Source organism: Pelodiscus sinensis, chromosome 21 (genome assembly GCF_052426305.1).
Source record: "Pelodiscus sinensis isolate ZL-2025 chromosome 21, ASM5242630v1, whole genome shotgun sequence".
NCBI classification, from domain to species: domain Eukaryota; kingdom Metazoa; phylum Chordata; order Testudines; family Trionychidae; genus Pelodiscus; species Pelodiscus sinensis.
The window spans coordinates 26503946-26527164 of NC_143072.1; the positions used below are offsets into that span (position 1 = coordinate 26503946).

Below are 23219 nucleotides of genomic sequence, written 5' to 3' on the forward strand. Positions count from 1 at the left end.
GGCTGAGAGGGAGGGAAGGGGGGTGCTCCGGGAGGAGGCCGGGCTGAGAGGGGGAAGAAGGGGGGAGGGGGGGGAAGGGGGGGTGCCCCGGGAGGAGGCCGGGCTGAGAGGGGGAAGGGGGGGTGCCCCGGGAGGAGGCCGGGCTGAGAGGGGGAAGGGGGGGTGCCCCGGGAGGAGGCCGGGCTGAGAGGGAGGGAAGGGGGGTGCCCCGGGAGGAGGCCGGGCTGAGAGGGGGAAAGGGGGGTGCTCCGGGAGGAGACCGGGAGGAGGCCGGGCTGAGAGGGGGGGGGGGGGTCCCGGGAAGGGGGGGAGGGGGGAAGGGGGGGTGCCCCGGGAGGAGGCCGGGCTGAGAGGGGGAAGGGGGGGGGGGTGCCCCGGGAGGAGGCCGGGCTGAGAGGGGGGAGGGGGGTGCCCCGGGAGGGGGGGGGGGTGCCCCGGGAGGAGGCCGGGCTGAGAGGGGGAAGGGGGGGTGCCCCGGGAGGAGGCCGGGCTGAGAGGGGGAAGGGGGGGTGCCCCGGGAGGAGGCCGGGCTGAGAGGGGGAAGGGGGGGGGGGGGGTGCTCCGGGAGGAGGCCGGGCTGAGAGGGGGAAGGGGGGGTGCCCCGGGAGGAGGCCGGGCTGAGAGGGGGAAGGGGGGGTGCCCCGGGAGGAGGCCGGGCTGAGAGGGGGAAGGGGGGGTGCCCCGGGAGGAGGCCGGGCTGAGAGGGGGAAGGGGGGGTGCCCCGGGAGGAGGCCGGGCTGAGAGGGAGGGAAGGGGGGTGCCCCGGGAGGAGGCCGGGCTGAGAGGGGGAAGGGGGGGTGCCCCGGGAGGAGGCCGGGCTGAGAGGGGCGAAGGGGCGGGGGTGCACGAGGCAGAGCTGCGCTTCCTCCCGGCTCCACTGACTACGGGGGTGCAAGAGTTCGAGCCCATCACAGGCTATTTCGGGCTGGCGGGGGAGGGGCTAACCGTGTCAATCAGCTTGATTGACAACCCCCCCCCCGCTCAATTAACCTTGTGCAGGTCTCCGGGCAGCAGGGAGGAGACGGAGGCTTCAGCCAAGCGCCCCGGGAAGAGCGGAGCTTCCCCTCCTCCCCCCGCCTGCAGCCCCGCCCCCGCCCGGCTCCCAGCAGCTAGGCCCTGGGCAAAGCGCCGAGGCAGGGGGCTGAGGAAGCCGCCTGCGGTCGCGGCGTGACCCCAGCGCAGGGACCCTGGATTGTCCTTCGCGCGCCCCGCAGCCGCCTCCCCCAGCCCCGCGCCCGGGGCCCCGCAACTCGCCGCCAACTTTGCGGGGCGCGCGGGACGAGGCGGAGCTGCGGGGCGGGCCGCGCCATGTGACGCCGGGGGGCAGATCCGGGCTGCCCCCGCCCCCAGCCCCGGCTCCCCCCCACCCTGCTTCCCCGTAGCGGCTGCCGGGCGTCCCCGCAGGATTGGCGGGGCGCGCTACTCGCAGCGTTACGGTAGGCGCTGCTCGCCCAGCCCGGTGCAGACGCCAGGCGCTCTCCGCGGTGCTGACGGGCAGCGGCCCGGCTCCCCCCGCCGCAGCGGAGCGCGGGTGGCCGGCGGCGGCGCGGATCGCAGCTCGCCGGGGCTCGCCACCCCCTGCCCAGCCGCCATGGGCGCCGCGCCGGGGGCTCCCGCCCGCGGGCTCGCCGGCTGCCTGCTGCTGCTCGCCGCGCTGCTCCAGGGCCACGCTCGAGGTAAGAGCTCGCTCCGCGCCGGCTCCGGGCGCCCCAACTTCCCCGCGGCCCCCCTGCTGCCCTTCGGGGCTCGCCCGGCCCCCGCCGCCCGAGCCCCGCGCCCGGAGCTCGCCCGTGGCCGCGGGGCTCCGGCCGCCGGACGCGGGGCTCCGCCGGGGCCAGGCCGGGGCTGCGGACCCGCCCGAGCCCGAGGGGGGCCCCCCGCGCCCGCCCAGCGCGGCTCCCGCCGCCAAACTTTGCCAAGTTGTGCTCCCGGCAGGTGGGCGCCGGGCGGGTTCCCCGGGAAGCGGCTCCGCCCGCTGGGGCGGGGGACGCGGGGGGGGGCTGCTCGGGCCCGGGGTTCACTCTGGGGCCCTGCGGGGGAGAGGGGGTCAGACTCGCGCGGCCGGAGAAGTTCTGATGGGGGGGCTTGGTCGCGGGGTTCCGGGGGAGCCACTTTACGGGCTGGGAAGCCGCCGCGCCCGGCTCGGGGCAGGGGGGCCACGGGAGCACTCCGGGTCCGGGGGGGAACGTGCACACAGGAGCCCGCTGCAGGGGCGCGGCGGCGCCGGGCTGAGCCGAAACATTTCGCCTTTGGGTGCCGAGTGGGTGACGCGAGGAGTCCCGCCGTGGCCGCTGCCCCTTGTCCCGAGCCCGTTCCCAGCTCCGGGCCCCAGACCCGGCCGTTCAGTGCAGCTCACGGCTGCTCCGGCGCCCGCCCCGCATGACTGGAATTGCCAGTGACCCCCCCCCCCCCCCCCCCGACAGGAGCCACCTGCCCGGGCCCGGACTCTGGGGACCGGCTGCTTTACACCGAGCCCCCTGCGCGTGGGGGGACTGGATTCCGCACAAGGCGCGTGGTGAAGCGGCTGTTGCTGGCTGACCGGAGCCGCCTCTGCCCAGCGACCGCGCCTCCTTCTGCGCCGGGTGACGGTCGCCAAAGGACTCGCCCTGCTGCGCGCGTTGGCTGTGCGCTCCCGGCGCGCTGCGCCCACGCCCAGGGGTGCTGCTAGCCCGAGGGCAGCCGGTCCCAAGGCGGGGGCGGGGCAGACCCGGCGCAGCCTTGTAACTAGCCAGCTGCCGGCGTGGGATGGGGGGGTCGCCTCCGCAGAGCCCCCCACTGGCTGGTTAATTCGCCTTAATCGGTGCCGCCCTGGGAGCGCCACGTGACAGCTCCGCGCGGCGGGTGCACCAGGCCCTGGCCGGTGACCCCCCCCCCGCCTTAATAGATTAACAGGCTCCCCTGCGGGGGGGGGGGTCAGAAGAGCCTGAGACACCGCCTCCTCCGGGGGCAGCTCTGCCCAGGGAGCCTCCCGCAGGCTGCCCCTCCGGGCGCTTCCGCCTGTAGCGCCCTTCTGTGCCCATGGGGCAGGGCAAGCCCCCTCCTCCCGCTGCTGGACCCCGGGGGCTTCTGGCTGCCCCACCCTGTAGATCCCCCGCCCCATGTGCTCTGTGGCGCCCCGCCCAGGAAGCCGGGCAGAGCCCAGGCCATTGCAAACATCACTGGGGCACCGAGCTTTGACTAAGGCCAGGTGCCCCCCTCGTGCGCCCCTCTCCTCTCTGCTCCTAGGCCCTGGCTCCTCGCCCCCTAGGCCGGCCGGGGCCAGAGCTGGGGGGCCGCAGAGGCAGCCTCCCCTGCTTTGCTCGCGGCCGGTCTGCTCCCGGGCGCCTTTTCCAGGAGCCGCGCTGGGCCGGCCGGGCGAGAGGGAGCCGGGCCCTTGGGAGAGCGATGCTGGGGCTGCCTGCTTCCTACAGGCTAGCGCCTGCTCTCCCCAGAGCCCGGGCACGCCTCGCCCCCTCCCTGCCTGTCTCTCCGGCGGGCTGGCTGGCCCCTGGGGGCTTCCTTAATTGTCACATTGTCTGACATGCCCTTAAATCCGCAGCGCTCTGTAGCCTCGCTGCTCCGGGGATCGCGGGATTGATTTCTCGCCGACGTGGAGATTTGCTTCTCTGCTGGCTGGGGGACCGATCTCCCGGCTGCCGTGAGTCAGAGCGCTCGTTAGCGCCACGAAGGCCTGCCTCAGTCTCCCCCCAGTACTCCCCTATTAGGCGGCTATTAGGCTGCATTACGCACAGCGCTCCGGCTCCCCTGCATGGCGAGGCAGAGGCCATCTTGGAAACCGTGTCAGGCCTCCCGCGGGGGCGCTAATTGCGAGCGCCAGGCCCCGCCGCCGGGGTCCCGTTCCTGCGGCCCGCGCGCGCCTGGTGGGGGAGGCCGGGGACCCACCCTTGGGGAGCGGGGGGGGGGGAGCGAGCCTCTTTGTTCAGCAGAGCTCGCCGCGGGGAGGCGAGCAGCAGGCGCCTTCCCTTGGGCCCCGCGGGCACAGGCAGCCGGCGCTGCTCAGTGTCAAACTCTCCGAACTGCCGGTGCGTGGCCTGAGCGAACGCGCCCGGGGGAGCCGGCCCGGCGTGTTGCGGCCCCGCCTGGCTGCGTGGCGGGCGGCCATATGGCCGCAGGGCCGCCCGCCTGCGTGGCGAAGGGAGCGCTCGAAGCCAGCCGTGTGGCCGGGCCCGAGGGAGCCCTGCGGCGGGGAGGCGGCTCTCGGGAGCGCGGGGGAGGGCAGGGGCGGGAGGCGGCCGCGCTGTGCGCGCCGAGTGCAGAGAAATCCGTGTGCCGAGGGGACGCGCTTCAGCCGGGGCGGTTCCGGGAGCGCGGGGGGCGCGGGGCTCCTCAGATAACGGGGCGAGCTTGGCCTAGCCCCGCGGCCGCCGCTGGCATGGGGCTACTGCAGCGGGTGGGTCGCCCCAGGGTGGGGCTGGCGACGGTGCTGCCCTGGGCCGGTCTCCGCTGCGCGCGGGCTGCCAGCGGCGGCTCCTCGTGGAAATTGGGCCTGGGGCTCCCGCTGGCTCTGTCCCCAGTGGGGCCCGGTGCTGAGCCCCTGGCAGGCGGCGAGTTCGAGCCGCCCCGTTGGCTTCCGGAGCGCTGGACCCGGGGCTGTGGCGCTCGCTCCCCTCCGAGTTCGGGCTCCCCCGGCTAAGAGCGGGGTGCGAGCAGGAGCCGTCTGGAGCCGGTTACATAAAGCGCCATATGGCGCGGGCAGGGATCCAGGCAGGGAAGCAAGGCGAAGACGTCAGCGTGGCTGGCTGGCAGCTGCGGGCCCGGGGCTCTGCAGACCGGGATCCAGGGGGGCTCCCCTCGGCTGGCGCGGGAAGGGGCCTCGATTCCCAGCCGGAGACGCGCCCCGGCGCTGGGGGAAGTTTCCGAAAGTCGGAAGCTCTGCGTTGGGTCAGCCCCGCGGCCTGGCTCCGGAGAGTCTCCCCGACCGCCAGGCCCTTCCAGGGCCGCTTTAAGGCTCCGGCCCAGGGACCTAGAGCGCCCTCCCCCTGCGGGATCCGGCCGGGGCCTCGGCCGCCCCCTTCAAATTCCAGGCTCTGAAAGGGGCTCAGGCCGCCAGGTGCGCCCTAGGGAGGGCTCTGGCTGCGCCCCGGGGCCCTGCTGCCTGGACGCGCCCTGGGCTGCAGGGGCACCAGCACGGAACCTGGCTGGGTCCCCCCTTCAGCGCCCTGGCCCGGCCTGGCCCGGGGGGAAATGCCCACCCCCCAGCCCGGCCGCGGGGCCCGAGCGCGCCGCCAAGCTCTCCCCGCCAGCGGGAGGCTGCCCGCCCGGCGCCTGCTGCGCCAGGGTGATGGGTTTTAATGAGCAATTACCTGGAGTCATTCTCCTAATTTCTGAATATCAATAAAGTTAATTAAACTCTGCGTGCGCGTTAGTGGCGAGCAGCGAGCGGCGGGGAGGGGGGCGCACGGGCGCGGCGCGCCTCCAGCCTCGGGGCGGGCGGGTGGGCTGCAGCGGGGGCACGACGGGGGTGGGTAGCCCGGCCCCCGCCCCCTCCCTGCCCTGCGGCTGGCCCGGGAGGGGCGCTCCCAGCTCCGCCTCGTCAGCCTGCGCGGGGCGTCCGGCGAAGGGACACCGGTCCGGTGGGGCGGGGGAGTCAGCCCCGGGGGGGCAAACGGCTTCGCGTAACGGGAGCTTGTGGTGGGGGGTCTCGTGCCCCCCCCATTGGCCCGCTGGCCAGAGTGAGTGGGGGAGGGGTCTGTCCTTGCAGCCCCCCTCCCCCCGCACGTTGGCCTTTCTCCTGGCAGTGGGGCAGGACTGGGGCAGAGCTGGGAGAGGGGGGCCCCAGGCTGGGCTAGCAGGGCTGCGGGTCCATGCTGAAGGGCACCGGCAGGGCAGTGTGGGGCTGCCCAGGCAGGGCCGGACCGAGCCATTCTGGTGCCCCGGGCAGACAGTTTAATTGCGCCCTGGATTGGGGGAGGGAGCATGTGTGGCCCCACCCCCGCCTCGGTGCGTGGGGGAGGGCGCACGGAGCTGGCGGCAGCAGGACACACGCAGCAGGACTGGCGCGCACCCGGAGCCGCATGCAGGGCCCCGCGGCCGCGGGGGAAGGGTGCTGCTGGCCGGCGCTGCGGGGGTTAACACGGCCCCCACCCCAGGCGGCCGCTGGGAGCTGCTGCAGCCCATGATCCGGGAACCGGGTGTGCAGCACCTGACGCAGCTATAAGGGGCACCGTGCACCCCTTACAGCTGCCATCAGGCATCCCCCATAGGTTGGCGCCCCAGGCAGCTGCCCGGCTAGCCCCCCCTTAATCCGGCCCTGTGCCCAGGGCTGGGCTGGTGGCAGATGAGGATGGCCGTAAGTCGGGAGGTTATGGGGAAGGAAGGGGTGAGCTCTGTATTGCAACCCCTCCCCCTCCCGTGCTGTCCCTGGGGCACCTTCCCCAGCAGGGATCCTGCCCCCAGTCACCTTTGGGCGCCCTGCAGCCAGTGACGCCTCCCGCCAGGCTCCTCAGCCCTGGGCCCGGGCAGGCCGTGGGCTGGCGCAGACGGGCCTGGGTGGTAGCCGGCGGGTGGAGGGGATGTCAAGCCGCTTCCCTGGCGTGTCTGGCCAGGGCGTAGCTCTACCGGGCCCCTTGTCGCCCAGCCTGGCTCTGAGGACTTGTGCCTCACTGGCGGGCAGCCACCAGGGAACACCCCCAGCGAGGGAGGTGCCACGGGAGTGGCGGGCAGGGACTGGGCTGCGGTGCTGTCTGCTCAGAGCTGGCAGAGGCCGGTGGCAGCCCCTCTCTGCCATGCAGGGACCTGGCCGGGCAGACCCGGGCCCGGGAGGAATCCCCCACATTCCCCCCCCCCACACACAGTGGAAGATTTGCCATCCAGGCTTGGGTGCCCTGCCAGCCCCTGCCCGAGGCACCTGCCAGGCATGCAGAGCTGGCTGCTGGGCAGCCCTCCCCGAAGCGCGGTGCCCCAGGAGCCAGGCCGGGCAGCTCACAGAGCCGGCTGAAGGTGCCCCCAGAGCACACAAGGCCAAACGCTCCGTTCCTTGGCTTGGGCCACAGAGTCAGCAGCCCCACTAGACTGGAAACAGAGCCTGCCCCTCATGGTCACAGGGGCCCAGTGAAAGCAGATGCCCTAGAGAGGGGGAGGATGGGCACTGTGACGGCGCGTTGGGGGTCCCCCGTCTCCTGCACCCCGAAATGGCACAAACAGACTGTACCAGCCAGTGGAATTGAGGGTGGTTTATTGCTCCTCCAGCACAGCGCAGCACAGATGGAATCTGGTTACAGGAACTGGGGCTAAGAGGCCTCAGTGCCCCCCTTGAGATAGGGGAGTCCCAGCCCCCTCCCCAGCTCCTTCTCCCCTGCTTTCCAGACAGGAACTAACTCCCCCTCTCCCAGCCCTGCCCCCAGCCAGGGCAGCATCCACCTCCCTTTGTTTCTCCCCATGGGGGGTGGCTGGTTCAACCGGTATGGTACCTTTGCATAATGAGGTTTTCCCTGATGGGTCTTGCTCCAGACAGCAGAGGTCACCACAGCCCAGCAAGTACCCCCACTACGTCACAGGCACCATGTGGCACGACCCACCCTCTGAGCAGGCAAGGACGTTGGGGGGCCGCCTGTGCAGGAGCAGGCAGGGGCGGAGCTCGTGTCTGCGGGGCTGGGGAAGCCAGGGTGTCCCGAGAGGAATGGGGGGGTCGTCCTCTGGCTCTCGGTGGCATCTGTGCCGGTACTGCTGGGCTGGCAGCCCCAGGGTGCTGTGAGGACTGTCATGCAGCCGCTTGTTAGTGAAGCGCAAGGGCTGGGCCGTGGTGTGGTGCAGGAGCTGCCCAGCTGGAAACCTGTGGAACTCTCTGCCACTGGACAGGCTTGCCCGGCGTGGGGCGGGGCCTGGATACTGACAGAGCTGCAGACAGGCAGGGTGGCCAAGCCAACCCAGCAGGGGAGGGGCCTGGTGAGGGTGCTGCACAGCACCGCAAGCGCATTATGGGGCAGGAGGACCTGATGAGCTGGGGCGGCAGGGGCAGGGGGCCCTGCATCGCCTTTCTTGGCATGGGGTCCCGTGGGGCCCTGTGACCAAGAGGCGACTGTAGTCGCTCTGCTCTGTTACATGTGAGCTCTACTGTCCATTAGTAACCCCTGTGTGTGCCTCAGTTTCCCTGGGCACTGCACCAATAGCAACGGGGAGGGGGAGCTTCAGTGTGACAGACAGGCTGATGCTTCTGCAACCTGAGCCTTCTGGGGGAGGGGTGTGTGGGGCCTGGAAGCAGGCCCCAGGCAGGAGGTGGGGTTGGCTGCAGGGGGGGAGGGGCCTGGCTCTGAGCCCCCTCTGCCCGAGCTGGGCTGCCCTGGCTGCTCCTGGTCCCTGCGCTGACCAGTCTGGGCTACGCGGGGTCCCTCCTGTGCACCCTGCTGGCTGGCAGCCCCCCAGCTGTGGCTGGGGATGCAGGGCCCAGACACCCCCCTAGTGACACCCCGCCTGCAGCCGTGCAAGGCAAGCCCGTGAGCCAGGTGGGCAGCTCCGCTGGCCTGGGGCTCTGGGCCTGGGCCCCGAGGTCTGTCTTTCCTGGAGGGTGCAGGGGGTGGGAGAATGACCTCCCGCTCCGCCTGCACCGCCAGCAGCCCCTGGAGTCACCCTGCTTCCAGCCCCCCCAGCCTGTCACAGCTCACAGGTTGTGCCCACGCTCGGCCCGGGCAGGACCCCCCCAGCGCGGCAGCCCCTTCTCGGGGAGCCCTCCAGCCCCGCGGCAGAGAGACGGCCCTTTCCCAGGGGCCACTCCAGTGCGGCGACCCTCTCTCAGGGGGCCCCTCTCACCTGGGGGTTCGCCCCTCCACCTCCAGGACGGTGCCTCTCAGGCCTTCAGCCGCCTGCCTCCGCCGTGAGCCCCTCGGGGGGCCCCTCCCTCTGGCACCCGGGCCCCCCCTCCCAGAGGGAATAGCCTGTTCCCCAGCCCAGAGCAACTCCCAGCCAGCGCCCCACAGGAGGGTCTATTGAGCTTTGAATGAGGCAACAGATCCCTCAGGCCAGTGGCTGGGCCCCCAGCCCCACGTCAGCCTCCCTGCAGCCAGCTGAGTCCTGCCTGCTCCGCTCTGTCCCCCAAGACAGCCCCCGTCTCCCAGCAGAGCCTCCAATAGCCCCGCAACAGCCCCTCCCCCGTCCAGTGTCTCTCCCCAGGTAAGAGGGTCTTCCGGCCCCTCTTCTCCGCCCCCTCCCGTCCAATGTTCCCCCCTCGCTGGGGCCGGTTGTCGGGGTCTCCCCTCTGCAGCCCCTTGTCTGTCCTCTGAGCAGGGCCGGGGTCACCAGGGTCCCAGACACCGCGACTCCGCCTCTGGGCTGTTCTCTGAAACAACAAACTCCCCCCCTTTGTCACATTGAACCAGTAACTGCTGGGCACTGAGTGTGCAACACCCCCCCCCCCAACTCCACAGCGCCCCACTTCCTCACACAGCCCCAGAGGGGGCGAGACGAGGGTCCCCACGCCAGGCCCAGGCCGCTCCGGCCAGCAAAGGGCCGGGGCAGAGGCGAGCCGGCAGGCTGGGCATAACGAAGGGGGGAAGTTCTCTCTCCTGGAGCCAGGAGAAGACGATAATTTAGCCTCCAATCAATCCTTTAAATGCGCCCAATTGAAAGATTGCCTCCGAGCGCTGCCTATAAACAGGGCGGTAATGGATTCCTCGCCGGTAATAGGCAGCCGACACATAAACCTACCGTACCAGGGTCCCTGGGCAGCCTTCAGCGCTCAACGCCAAGCCACGAAGTGACCGGGGCAGCGCGGGGCAGTGGCCCCGGCCGGCAGAGCAAAGCGGGCGAGGGAGCCCTGGGGCTGCACTGCCTCCCGCGAGTCCTTGAGCTGCGCACGGGCCCGGGGCTGGGCAGCTGGGTTGGAGTCGCGCTCAGGGACGGGCAGGCGCGGAGCCGAACCCCGCCATGCCATCTCAGCTCTGCCCTCTGCCCCCTCCCGCCCAGCCACGGGGGCGCTATGGAGCATGGGAGTGACACGCCGGCATGGGGGGGCGGCAGGCGCCTGGCTCGGGATCGAGAGGGGAGGGGATGAGCCGTCGCAGTGTAGCCGTAAATCGCAAAGGAGCTCGAGGCGAAAGCCATTCGTGGTCTAAACCCGGCTGCTCGGGCTGCGGGGCAGGTGGGCGCTGGGGCACTGAGCCACCCCTCAGCGGTTCGACAAGGGCGCTGCTCTCTGCTTCCAGCACCCAGCCCTGCCCCTCTGGGTGCCCCCCAGCTGGCCGGGCCTTGGCTGCACCGTTTGCCCGGGGGCCGTAGCGGGTGGGCACAGGTGTGGTTGCGGTGGGTGGAAGGGACCAGCCCGCGGTGCCGGGAAGAGCTGCTGTGTTCTGGAGGGAAGGTACCGCAGAGCCAAGCGCCAACAGACCTGCCCGCCGGCTGAGAGCCTTGCCCCCGCCCCCCGCCCCCCGCCCCCGCCCCCCGCCAAGGGCCCTGGGAGGGGATCATTGCCTATCACAGGCTGTGGCGCAGTGGGGGGGCTGTCTGCTCTGTGACCCAGGGTCCCCCTGCGCTGGGAGGGGAGATTCTCACTGACTCTCCCAAATGTGGATTAACCCAGACACCCAGGCGCAGCCCCACAGGGAGAGACAAAGGGAGGAGGGGAGACCAGCACCGGGCTGGGGGCAGGGCTGGAAGAGAGTTTTTTAGTTTCTGTCTGGGATCATGGAGGAAGCAGCCTGAGCCAGGGCTGGGATTTAGGGGCCCAGGCTCCCCCATCTCACGGGGGCTGAGGCATCCTGGGCCTGCCCTGGAACCAGATCCCATCTGTGCTGGGCTGCATCCTGGAGAAGCGATAGACTCCCCCTGTCCTACGGGCTGCCGGAGTCTGTTTGTGCCACTCCGGGGGTGCAGGAGGCAGGGGACCCCCAACGCGCCGCCACACAAGCGCAGTGCCCCTCCTCCGGGCCGGGGGTCTCTGCGCTGGGCGTTCCAGGCACAGGTCATTAATAGATCGGGAGCTTTCCTCTCGGGGGGGGGGGGGGGGCTTGTAACGGGAGGATTAGGAGGGGGATGGGCTTTGGAAGCCTTCTTCCCCCGCGTCCTTTGCAGCCCCGAATCCAGGTGGCGAGTGTGTGAGCCGCTCTCCCAGGCAGGGACGCTGGCACCACGAACCCCCACGGCCCCGTGCCCACTGCACACGAGTGCAGGCAGTTCCTCCGGGCATTGTCCGTCTGTCCCTGGCGGCGCGGCTCTTCCGTCGCCGCTTGTCCCCCGACCAGCCTCTTGAGCACAGGCCTAGTCCAGTGCCGGGTGTCGGAGAGCTGGCTCTGGGACGGCTGGCTCTAGCGCCCCCAGCAGGGAGGTGCTGCGCCATCACTGCAAACCCATCGCCCTCATCCTGCCTTCCTTGGGACCCCGGGCCCAGCCCTCACTCCCTAAGGCCTCCGAAGGGCTCTGCCCCACAGGGCCAGGCCGCCCGCCCTGGAGATGGGAGCAAGGGGAGGGTTCCCCCTCCTGCAAATGTCTCTGCTCCCCTCCCAGACTGACCCCTCCCTGTGGGCCCTGGGCGCCTGTCCCACAGGGCTCTGGGGAGCGGCTGGCGTGCAAGGGGAGCTGGGCGGCCGTCCCACGGGGCTCTGGGGAGCGGCTGGCGTGCAAGGGGAGCTGGGCGCCTGTCCCACGGGGCTCTGGGGAGTGGCTGGCGTGCAAGGGGAGCTGGGCGGCCGTCCCACGGGGCTCTGGGGAGCGGCTGGCGTGCAAGGGGAGCTGGGCGCCTGTCCCACGGGGCTCTGGGGAGTGGCTGGCGTGCAAGGGGAGCTGGGCGCCTGTCCCACGGGGCTCTGGGGAGCGGCTGGCGTGCAAGGGGAGCTGGGCGCCTGTCCCACGGGGCTCTGGGGAGCGGCTGGCGTGCAAGGGGAGCTGGGCGCCTGTCCCACGGGGCTCTGGGGAGCGGCTGGCGTGCAAGGGGAGCTGGGCGGCCGTCCCACGGGGCTCTGGGGAGCGGCTGGCGTGCAAGGGGAGCTGGGCGGCCGTCCCACGGGGCTCTGGGGAGTGGCTGGCGTGCAAGGGGAGCTGGGCGCCTGTCCCACGGGGCTCTGGGGAGTGGCTGGCGTGCAAGGGGAGCTGGGCGCCTGTCCCACGGGGCTCTGGGGAGTGGCTGGCGTGCAAGGGGAGCTGGGCGGCCGTCCCACGGGGCCGTCCCCATCTCTCTACTGTGGGGAATTCCGGTGTCTCCGTTCCCTCTCGGCACACCGCGGTGCCATAGCGTGTGCCGGCCCTCAGACTGGCATCCCTGCCCCCCAGGGGTAACGGGCCAGTTCCCGTCCCAGGCTGTTCCGTGGTGCCGGCCCGGGGCCCGTGACCGAGCACCCCCCGCTCTGCAGCGCCCGGTGGCTATGGGGGTGTCAGGGCAGCGGCGGGGTGCAGGAGAGGCCTCTGCATGTTTCCACGAAGGCTGCAGTCCCTGGCAGGCTGCTGCAGGCGCGGTGCCCCGGCCGACATGCTGCCGCGTCCAGTGGGCATTCTGGCATTTATAATTTAACTCCAGTAACGAGATGTGCTGAAGGTTTAAAATATTAATCAGCAGCGAGGCGGCCGTGACCCAGGGAAAATGGAGGGAGGCGACTGAAATTCAAGATCAGATGTAGCCGGGTGACCTCTCCGCAGCGAATTCGTCTCTTCTCTCACTCCGGCTGGGAGAGGCTTGCGGGGCCCGGCGCGGGCTCGGGCAGGAAATGTAGGTCGCTGCGTGCGGGGGGAGCCCCGGGCGCTCGGCAGAGAGCAGCTGCGCCTCCTTCCCTCCCTGCGTGTCAGGAGCGCGGTTCAGCCGGAGTCTCGGCTGGGCCTGCTGTGGAGGACGGAGCTGCAGTACCCCCCTCCCGGAGCGCTGTGCCGGGGACTCGCTGCCCAGGCTTGGGCAGGGCCGCTAGGCTTGGCATGTGGCCGCAGCTTGTCTGGGCAGGGCCAGGAGGGGGTGACGGGCGCTCACAGGAAACGCCTCTTGGCCGGACGTCCCCTGGAACACCTGTGAGCGGCAGGCAGCGCGCCCTAGTGGGGAGAGCCCAGGGGTGGGAGCCATGTTCGCGACTGGCGGGTGACCTTGAGCAAGCCTCGGATTCCCCGGGTGCCAGGTGGGGGCAGGGTAGGAGCGATCGCCCTCGGCCTGCGGGTGCAGGGGCGCGTGGCGGGAAGGGGCCGAGCCAGGCCGGGTGCTCAGCACGTCCATTTGTTCCACCCAAATGAGGCCCTCTGGCCATGGGGCATTTGTGTCCTGTCCCAGCTCGTCCTTGGCCTACAATGGGTGCGAAAGAGACTCGCCTTGGTCCTGCAGGGCGGGGGCGGGGGGGTGGGGGGGATTATGGCTGCCAGAGAGGAGCTTCCAGCTGCCAACCCCAGGCAGGTCTGGCTCCTGGCGCACTGAGAGGGGCCCGTGGGGCAGCCAGGTCCCAGCTGACCCGGGGCCCCTGGGCCGTGTCGGGGGGCAGGCGAGGAAGGGCCCTGGCGGCGCGGCGAGGCGAGAGTCCATCCGGCGCGGGCTGGAGAGCCTCTTTACACTCCTCGCACGCTTCCGCCGGAGGCGCGTGGACGAGATAATCCCCGCGTGCAAATGAAATGCGAAAGCTTCTGGCAGCTGCTGCTTGCAAGGCAGCGCGGCCCGCCTGTGCATGCGAGCGGCTGACGGCCCAGGTGCCAGCACAGGTGCCAGATGGCGCATGCCAGGCCGGCCGGGGGCAGCATGTGGCGGCAGAGGACACGGGGATGCCGGTGGCTTTCAGGGACAGCTCTTGCTAGGGATTCTGCAGACGGCTCCAGAAGTAGGAATAAGAGCCTCCGGAAAAGGGCGCTTTTTCCGGAGGATCGGGGCCAGTCTAGACGCTCTTTTCCGGCTTTTTTAAAAGCCGGAAAAAAGCGGCGGACATTTTTATTTAAATGCCGCGGGGGATATTTAAATCCCCCACGGATTTCCCTACGACGACTCATGAAATTTACATGCCCCTTCCGGAAAAGGGGCCAGTGTAGACGTAGCCCCCCTGCTGTACCGGCTGGTGGAGTCTGTTCGTACCACTACGGGGGTGCAGGAGGCGGGGACCCCGACGCGCCGTCACAGCAGGACTTTGCTAGGAGGGGTGCAGCCCTGGGCGGGGTTCCCTGGGGAGCAGGCGGGATCTCCAGCCCGGGAGGTGTTTCAGGCCCGGCTGGAGGGGGCAGCCGAGCGCCCGGCCAGGTTTCTCTCGCTCCGGCCGGCTGGCCTCGGGGCTGGCTGCTCGGCCGCACGCTGGGGCAGCTTCCCTGCTCCCCGGGGGCCTGCCCGGCATTCCCAAGCACCGGTGGCTTGGCACAGGCTGGAGACCCGGCCGAGCACCCAGGAAATCCTGCCCCGGGAACCGCAGCGCCTGGCTGCAGGCCGGGCCTGGCTCAGTGAGCCCCAGGCAGAGCTGGGCTCCCGGTCTCCTTGGTAGACGAGGGCCGGGGGGGCAGAGGTGGCCCGGAGCCCCGGCCGGGCCCTGCGCCTCGCGGCAGCAGCCACGCTGCAGGGCGCCCCCTTCCCCCGCCTGCCTCGCCGCCGTGTTTGCAAACAGGGGGGCCCCAGGGAGCGCCGGCGCCGCGCTCGCCCTGCGCCGCAGCTGAGCCAATTAGCAGCGGCAGCAGCACAAGTGGCTCTTCTCAGACGCACCTCGGGCGACGGGAGCCGGATGCCACGCTGCCAGCAGCCTCCCCGGGCCCAGGGCGGCGAGGGCCGCGCACGGCGACAGAGCCTCCAGCCGACAAGGGGAGCAGACTTCCTGCCCAGCCCCGCTGGGGAAACTGAGGCACGGGAGAGTGACTTGCTGCTGATCATGCTGTAAGCTTGGGGATGGAGCCCAGCGCTCTCAACACCCCCGCCCCCATTCTAACCCAGCACAGCTGAGTCTAGCCCCACATGCCTTGTTCTGCCCCACCTGGGCCCTTCCCTGCTCCCCGCCCGCCGGGGAAGAAAGTGGCTTTTGTTCCCTACAGCAGGGCTCTGGGTGCCGAGCGCTCCAGGGCCACAGCCAAGCGGCAGCCCCAGCCAGCGTTCAGCTGCCGCCCCCCTAGTCGCGTGTGCGCCGGAGATACGGTGCCGGGAGGAGACGCTCAGAGCCAGGCCCACCTGGCCGGGCTGCTCTCCTGGGGAGGTCGTGCTGGGCTCCGGCGCCCAGGGAGGGAGGCCAGTGCGGGCGCGTGGCTGCAAACAAAGCAGCGACTCTGGCAATGCAGACGGCCCTCGTGCGGGTCTAAATGTCCCTGCCTGCGCGCCCAGCTGGTCTGCTGGCGCGGGGAGCTGGGCAGATGTACCAGTGTCTCAGAACAGGGCTGGGCACACGCCAGGCCCCCTTCCCTAGGGGTCCCTGCCAACAGACTCCGCTTGGCCTCCCGTGTGATTCCTGGGCCCCTGCTCTCACGCTTGGAGCCACCCCCGGCGCGCCTGGCGAGGAACGGTAAAGTCCTGGCCCGGGCTGGTAGGCCGCCGGGTCCTCCTGCCTCACGCCGGCACCTCCGCCGCCTTGGCATGACTCTGCCGGCTGGCTCCTCTCCCTCTCGTGCCTTGCAGCGCAGGGTGTAACTCTGTGCCAGGCGCCAGCTGGCGTGCGGGCGGAGCCGGGAGTCTGCAGTGCCCGGGGGGCCCAGGGCGGAGTGCCAGTCTCCATGGAGCAGAGCCGGGGTTGCTTTCCCAGCTGTGACCGGAGTGTGCAGGGCCGGGGAGACACCCCTTGGCAGGGGTCGTCCGCTGGCATCCCCGGCCTGGCTCCTCCCAGGGCTGTGTAGGCCAGGGCTCCGTCGCCAGCTTGCCCGTCCGCTCGCTCCTTTGTTTTCATTCTCTTCTAGCTGCTTTGTTCCCCCTCCCCAAAGCCCAGCCCGGCTCCGGCCCGGCTCCAGCCCGTCCCGCAGGCACATTGCAGGCGCTCCGGGTGTTCCAGCGACGCGGGGTCCGGGGGAAAGGCCGTGGCAAGCCGGGCTGGCTGCTTTTGTGCGCGCCGGGCTCTGACTCCCAGGGCTGCAGTAGCAGCTGACGTGCCGTTTATCACCCCCGCGGCGCAGGGAAATGGCCGTACAAATGCATTCGCTCCGGCGGGAGAGCGGAGAATCGGGATTAGAGGGACGCAGGGTGGGGCCCCCGGGGGAGCTGGGGATGGGGGGGGTAACTGCAGCTGCTGCTTGGGGGGTCTGGGCTTCAGGCTCTGGCGGGGGGGGTTAACATGCACGTGTGCACATGGTTAACCGATCCGCTGGGCTCGGCGGTTAACCCACAGGCCCCCGCCATCTCTGCTACAGAGGCACGGGGGGAGGGAGCTGGGAGCCGGTGGGCATGGGGAGCCGGCTGTTAAGCCAGCTCTGTGCCTGCTGCCACCGAGCCGCCTCTCTGCCTCCCGCAGAGGCAGCAGCTGGGGGCAGGCGGGAGCCGGTGCTTGTGGAGTGCTGCTGCCCAGCGCAGGGTAGCTGGGGTGGGGGAAGAGTCCCCAACCTACCCTGGCCAAGTGCCCACATGCTCTGCCCAGCCTGGTGCGCCAAGGGCTCGCACACGGCCCTGAGCTAAGCCAGCCCACGGGGGCATGGAGGCAGGGCGCCAGGCTGGCTGCGAGTGCCCTGGGACCCCTCTAGAGCCTCGGCTGGGACCACCTGGCCCATCTGCCGGGTCTCCCTCGGCTCCTCCCCCTTTTATTTGGCGAGTGACCCAGAAAGTCCCCGCCCCTCCCCCGCACGGAGGCGGTGTCGCGGCGGATGTGCGGGCGGGCCAGCTGCGCCCCATCCTGGCGTGGCCCCGGCGCGGGCACGACCGGCTCCAGCAAAGCTCCGACAGGATAGCTCCATTACGGCTACATGGCTGTAATTTCCAAACATTGCGGCTGGTATGTCAGCCGTCATTTGTCATCGCTGCGTCTCTCCTTGATGCTCGAGGGAGCCTATTGAGACGCCATGTGACACGTGTCAGTGGGTAAATGACTGTTCAATTCAAGGAGAAGCGCAAGACACACAAGGTCAAACGCTTCCCCCGCGCGCCGGCAGGAATATTAAACCGGCGCGGCCTCCTGGAGCGCCGAAGCTGCGAGCGATGCCGGGCCGGCCCCCGGGCACCGCCACCTTCTCGCATGGCCCCCGGCACGCGGGACTGCGGGGCCAGGCTCCCCACTGGGCCCAGCTCCATGCTGCCCAGGAGCGCTGGCGAGGGGCGGAGACCCGGGCTGAGCAGCTCCGGGCGTCTGACCCAAGGGGCATGTTCCCCAGAGGGCAGACCCAGGAGCGCCTGGCACCCAGAGCAGCCGGCGGCGGCAGGGCACGTGTCTGAGGGGGGATAACTGGTAAACAGCCGATGCCAGGCTCTGCTGCAGCCGGCAGCCTCCTCCTGGGCCCGTGGGCACTGTGCCTAGGCATGGGCACGGGGGCGGGAGGCAGGGTCCTCTGGGCAGGGATCTGGGCCCAAGCGGTGCCAGGCAGCCAGCTCTCTCCAGGCTCCGGAAAGCCCAGGCCCCATGCCCGGCGCCCATTCTGCAGACAAGCATGTGACTTGGCCTGCAGGGAGGGGGCTGGTCTGGAGGGCCGGAGAGAGGCTGCCTGGCACCATCCCTGCCCGGGTGCCCCAGCCCTCGCGCCAGGCAGCCCCATGCCCCCATCCTGGTGGCAAGAATGACCCTTCATCCCGCCCGTCCCCTCGCACCCCTCGTTGGCGCTGTGCCGGAGGGCGCCTGGCCGGGCATGTCAGCGCGCCCAGCTCCGGCGTGGCGCTAGTGGCGCTGAGAGCCGGGCGGGGTGCGGGACCCTGTGGGGCCTGGCGCTGGGCGTTCATTAGGGCGGCCTGGGGCCTTTCCTGGATGCTGCTCCTAGACAGCCCAACAGGGACCCTGCACGAGAGGCCCGGCCTGGGGCGCGGGAAGCCGGAGCCGAGCGGGCAGGAGGCCGAGGGAGTTGGGGAGCCAGCCTGCCGGGCCTGGCCTGTGTCCAGCCATCTGCCCCCGCCCGGCCCCGAGGCGCGGCGGCCCCGTTCCGTGTGGCTGGAGCTGGGGGCGGCTCCTGCGCTCGGGAAAGGTCAGAGGTGGGCAGGGGGCTGGCGGGAGCCCCATGGCCGTGTGGTATTTAGTGACCTTTTCCAGGGCCCAGCTCCGCCGCCCGCTCCCTGCCGGGGCCCAGCAGCCCGGGAGGGGTGGGGCCGGGCAGTAACAGCTGGGGGGGTCTGGGGCGGGGCAGTGGCAGCTGGGGGGTCTGGGGCGGGGCAGTGGCAGCTGGGGGGGCCTGCGATTCTGGCCACCCAGCCCCCTCCCTCCCCTGGGGCACTAAGGCTCGGGAAGGGTTCTCCGGGCTCTGCAGGGGGTTGGTGCCTCTTGCTGGCCCTGGGGGCCTGATGCTGACTGATGGGGGGGGGGGCGTTCCGATGGCGGGGGGGCGCCAGCCTCTGTGCAGCAGGGAGCCGGTTTGTCAGCCCACCCACCGGCCCTCCCTCCGCACTGCTCTCTGCCCGGGGCCGCCGGCTCTCTAATTGCCTCCTTGTCATGGCAGCCGGCGCCCGGCCTCCTGCCCAGACAGGGGCCAGCCCCCGGGAGGGGGAGGAGCGAGGACTGGGCCCGGTTCCAGCCGGCCGCGGGGCTCCAGGCAATTCCGAAGAACAGAGAAGGTCCCCTCTGCCAGCGGGGCCTGCGGGCGGCGGCGAGAGCTCAGCCAGCACCGAGTGACAGCGCGTCCCCCTCCCCTGCCGCCCGGCTGCCCCTCCGGTGCACATGGCTTGCATCAGTGCAGCCACCTCTGGGGCACGGCACAGCAGCTCCTGGGCAGCCGCATAGAACAGGGAGCGCCGCGCAGAGGGAGCTTTCTCAGGCCTGCCACAGAGGCCAGGGAGGCCGAACCACAGCGGTCGCCAGCCCGGGTGGCACGGAGCCCTCCCTCCTGTGGCCGGGCGCTGGGTTTTGCTCCGTGCTTGTGCACTATTGATCCAGCCCGCTCCCGGCTGCTGTTTGTTTATTTTTACACTAGACACGATTGATTTCTGCCGGGAACCCCCCGCTGCCCCTCCCGCCACCCGCCACTCACAGCTCTGGGAGGCGGGGTCTCCAGCTGCCCCGCCTGCGTCCGTTCTTAATAGACTTAAACCCCTTTCCTGTCCTAAGCCCCCTCTGACTGACTCTTCCCCCAGGCCCTACCCCCAGCCTGGGGCAGCCCCGCCTGCCCTTTGTCTCCCTTCTGGGCCAGGAGTTATCTCCCGTCTGGCCCTCAGGTGCCTGGCCCAATACTCATCTGCAGGGAGTCATGCCCAGCCCCTCTTTCCTCATGCAGAGAGTGCTGCAGTGGCTAGGGGAAACTGAGGCAGACACACACACACACACACACACACACAGAGCACAATCCAGCAAAGAGTGAATGTAACAACAGAGTGAACACAGGCCTACAAGAGGGTGCTACAAGAGCGGGCAACACCCCCACTGCGTCCCAGCCCCACGCCACGCGCTGCTCCACCTCCACTGTGTCCATGGCCCGGCCCTGGCTGCGAGATTCTGGAGCTAGGTGGGGTCGTTTTGCCAAAGGCCTCTGGGCTCGGTAGCGCCCCTGCTCACTCCAGCGAGCTCGGGGTGCCAGAGGGGAGCGAGCGCTCTGCCAGGCTCCGCGGTGGGCAGCGTGGCATGGGGGGGGCTGCACACCAGGGTGCCTGCAGGGGGCGCTGTTGGCTGTGCCCAGCCGGGGGCGTGGCTGGTATTCAGGCCGTGGCGGGCGAGGGCGCTGGGGGAGCAGGCAGAGCAGCTGTGGGTGCACAGGGGACAAATATGACTCCCCTTCCGGAGCCTGGCGCTTGGCTCAGGAGCCGGCCTGAGGCTGGGGTCACCCCTAGGCCCTGAGCCCCCTGCTCTCCGCTGGGGGATGCGCCGCTTTGGGAGCCTGCGCGGCCTTGTGGTGTCTCTGCTGCCGCGGAGGCGCTGTGCTCCCGCAGAGCCGGCCCCGGTCCCTGGCCCTCCGCTGCTCCTCCCCAGGCTAGGCACGGGAGCCCGGAGGGAGCGTGTCCCGGAGCCAGGCTCAGCGCTCTCCTGCCCCTGGGCCTGGCTCCTGGTCCCCTGGCTCCTGCAGAGCCCACGCCTCGGGCCCAGGCCCCCCCTGCCAGGAGTGCTGGAGAGCCCGGCGTGCCTGGGAGCCTGGCTCGCTCGCCTGGCTTTGCCGGCACCGGAGCCTCCATCGCGCGCCCGGCTCCCTGCCCCCCACAGCGCCGCGTATGAGCCGCTTTCCAGGGCGAAATCGCCCCCGCCCCCGCCGCCCCTCCACTCGCTTGCCAGGGCTCCCTCCCTGGCCAGTGGGGGCAGCGCCCAGAGCCAGGCTCAGGGTCTGTGCCCCGCTCCGGGCAGGGGCTCGGGGTGGAGCAGGACCCCTGGGATCCGGGCCGCCAGGCAGATGACTCCTTCTCGGGGCCCGTTGTGTCATCGAGGGGCCCCAGATTTCTCCCTGCAGCTGCTGGCAGGGGGGCCTCAGCCCAGGCAGTCCTGGCCCTGCGCCAGCCCTGCCCCGGGCACCACTCCGGTGTGACGGAGTTGGGGGCTGTGTACTCTAGCGGCCCGGGGCCGTCACTGGTCGCTGTGTGGGCTGGGGGTGACCCCTACTGGCCTGCGTCTGTAGCGCCACCCAAGGGGGGCGCCCTGAGGGCCCCGGTGTCCCGGCCCAACCAGTTCTCACCTGATAGGAAAGGGGTCTGAACAAAGGGAGGGTGGGCCTGGGGGCAGGGCAGTCTGGCCTGGGAAACACGGAGAGAGGAGACTAAGCAGAGCACTGAGGGTCGAGGGGGCCGGTGGGCCCCACCCCAAGGCTCTGAGGCTGCCTGGCCCTGACTCCGGTACCCACGTCCCGTCTGGGCTGGGCTGGATCCCGGAGACGCAATAGACCCCCCGTTCTACTGGCTGCAGCGTCTCGTCTTGCTGCGGACGGGGTGCAGGGTTGGGGGCTCCCTGACCTGCCACCACAACTGGGCACCGGCCGTTCTCAGGGCAGCTGGGCGCGGGGGGCTCGGGGCGAACCGCCAGGGGGAGCCAAGAGGCGCCTTCCATCCGGCCCCCCGACTAGTGGCTTTGGCCAGCTCGTGTGCAGTGACCCAGCCCTGGCACGGCCCCCGCTCTCCGCTTCCAGCTGGGGCTGCACCTGCCCCGTGCGGCGGATCCTTGGGGCCCCCGGGCTGCCCCGAGTGCTGCAGAGGGCAGAGATCAGGCCTCTCCTCTCCACTTTGCCTGGCAGAGGGCCGCTCCCGCACAGCCCTGTGGGAGATTGACCCAAATATTCGGCTGCCTACGGCCCGGCCCTGCCAGGGCTCCCCAGCCCAGCGTGACCGAACCGGCCGCCTGCCTGGCCCGTGTCTCCGCCAGCCGGCTCCGGTGCAGCGGCGCGGGCGCAGGGGAGGTGGCAGGGGTCGCGGCGTCAGGCCCTCCTGGTGGGCGCTGATGAGCATTTCAGTGTATTGACATGTTTTGCTGGAGCACAACACACCCGTTGGGAGGTTACATCTCATCATCGGAGCCATCCAGCGAGCAGCGGGAGCAGAGCGAGCGCAGCCGTTCCCAGCCGCCCGGGGCAAATAACCCGCTTGTGGAGCCGCGCGGAGCCGGGGGTGGGTGGATCTCGGCGCCAGAGCCCTCTCCATCCCAGGGCCAGCACTGTCCGGGCCGTGCTCTGCCGCCGTGTCCCTGCCTGGGGGGACGGGGCCGCGCAGCTGACACCCGGTTTTTGGCACTGGTCTCCACACAGCGGGCACGGTGGTCGGCCACGCCCCGTGGGACCCTGGGGTCAGTGCTGAATGCCTGCCCGGGCGGGCGAGTTCCCAGAAGCCTTTGCAGCCTTGTGGGGCCACTGATGATTGTGCCATATCTGGGGCAGCTGGTGTTGGGTCCCCCCTCGCTGCCTGAGTGGGTGGGGTGGGGGCTGGGAGGGAGGCGAGTGCACCACCTCGTGCTCCGGAGGCTGATGCCCTGTCCCCTCAAGGACCCACCCCACCCCTCCACCTTCCACCTCTTCCCCCCAGTGCCCCCTCCCGCGGTGGGGAGCTATTGCAGGCAGCAGTTAATGAGCCGGGGTACGGCTGGGGCTGGAGTGCTAATCCCCTATTAAAACCTAAAAGGGATTCCGGCGCCCTTCACTCGAAACTCATTAACTTTTATGGGATAATAAATGGATCCTATTAAAAAATAATTCTGTTCGTGCTGGGTGCAAGTTAACCTCGGCGAACGTCTGCAGCGAGGCGCGTCTCTCCCCGCGCGGGCCGGGGGCAGGGCCTGTCCCGTCCGCCATCCCGGCTGGGCCACCTGCTGCTCCCCAGCCCTGCGCTACGTATCTACGGTGCCGGGGGCCAGGGCGCCAGCTGGGGGCTCTGGCCAGCTGGGTTCTTTGCGGGGGGGCGGGACACCTGGTGTAACCCCCACACCCAGAGTGGCTCATTGTCCCCTGTAGTGGCACCTAGACCCCAGCCCCAGCTCAGACCACGAGACCGCCCGAGGTCCCGGGTTCAAGTCTGCCGGGTGGTGGTTACGCTGGCTCCACCGGGTGGGTGAGGGATCAAGTGGGAAGGGCTGTAGACCCGGCCGTAGCAGGGCAGGAACAGCTACCTGCCCCGTTCTTTAGTCTCTGGCAGAACGGGGTGGGGCTGGGTCATCCTGTGGCCCCAGAAGTGAACCCAGGGCGGGGGGCTGCAGGTTGAGGGGCAGTGGCTGGGGCAGGGTGAGTGGGACATGAGGGGCATCAGCAATTGAGGTTGGAGCCTGGGGCTGTGATATTGGGGCCGTGGGTCAGGAGCAAGGGGTGCTGGCAAATGGACGGTGGGGAGGCCTTTTGCTGGCAGCCCTCACCCACTCCCTGAGCCCCAAATTCAGCAGGGCTCGGTCCCCTTTTCCCCAATCTCTGCAGCCAGGGCCTCTCCCCAGTCCCTTCCGGGCGGCCGTCACATGGGCCCCAACCCTGGAGGGCCGCCCTTGGCAGGGTGCGGTCTGATTACTCGCTGACTGGCCCTGTGGAGGCCTCAGGGTGTAAGCGCGCTGCCAGGACGTCCCCCCCGCCCGCGGCCGCTCCCCCGCCGGCCTGGAGCAGGCCAGCCCCGGCACGGTGCCTGTGCTGCCTTGCCGAGGGGACGGGGGCGTCTCTCCCCGAGCAGCCGGACCGGCAGGAGAGGGGCCAGGCTGACCTGAGGCCTAAGCAGACAGTGCCATGCAGCCCTTCCCCAAAGCCATCGCCCTGCTTGTCCGGAGGGAGTAAACAATCCAGTCACTGTTTACGTAGGCCCTACAATAAGTCCAGGTACCACGGGGACGGGGGGCTTTGGGGAGCGGAGGTCCCTTGATTTCAGCCAGCCCTTGGCGGAGCCG

General features: G+C 70.5%; 1 protein-coding gene across 2 annotated transcripts in view; it reads left to right on the forward strand.

Moving 5' to 3' along the window:
- Positions 1–1140: 1140 nt before the first annotated feature.
- SEZ6 (seizure related 6 homolog) overlaps positions 1141–23219 on the forward strand; it is a 52684-nt gene continuing 30605 nt past the window's right edge. The window contains exon 1 of one of the 2 annotated variants that reach the window (XM_075904531.2): positions 1141–1676. In XM_075904531.2, coding sequence (XP_075760646.2) covers positions 1592–1676 — 85 coding nt within the window. In that variant the 5' untranslated portion in view covers positions 1141–1591. The remainder of the gene's footprint in view (positions 1677–23219) is intronic. The other variant, XM_075904532.2, reaches the window with a different exon arrangement.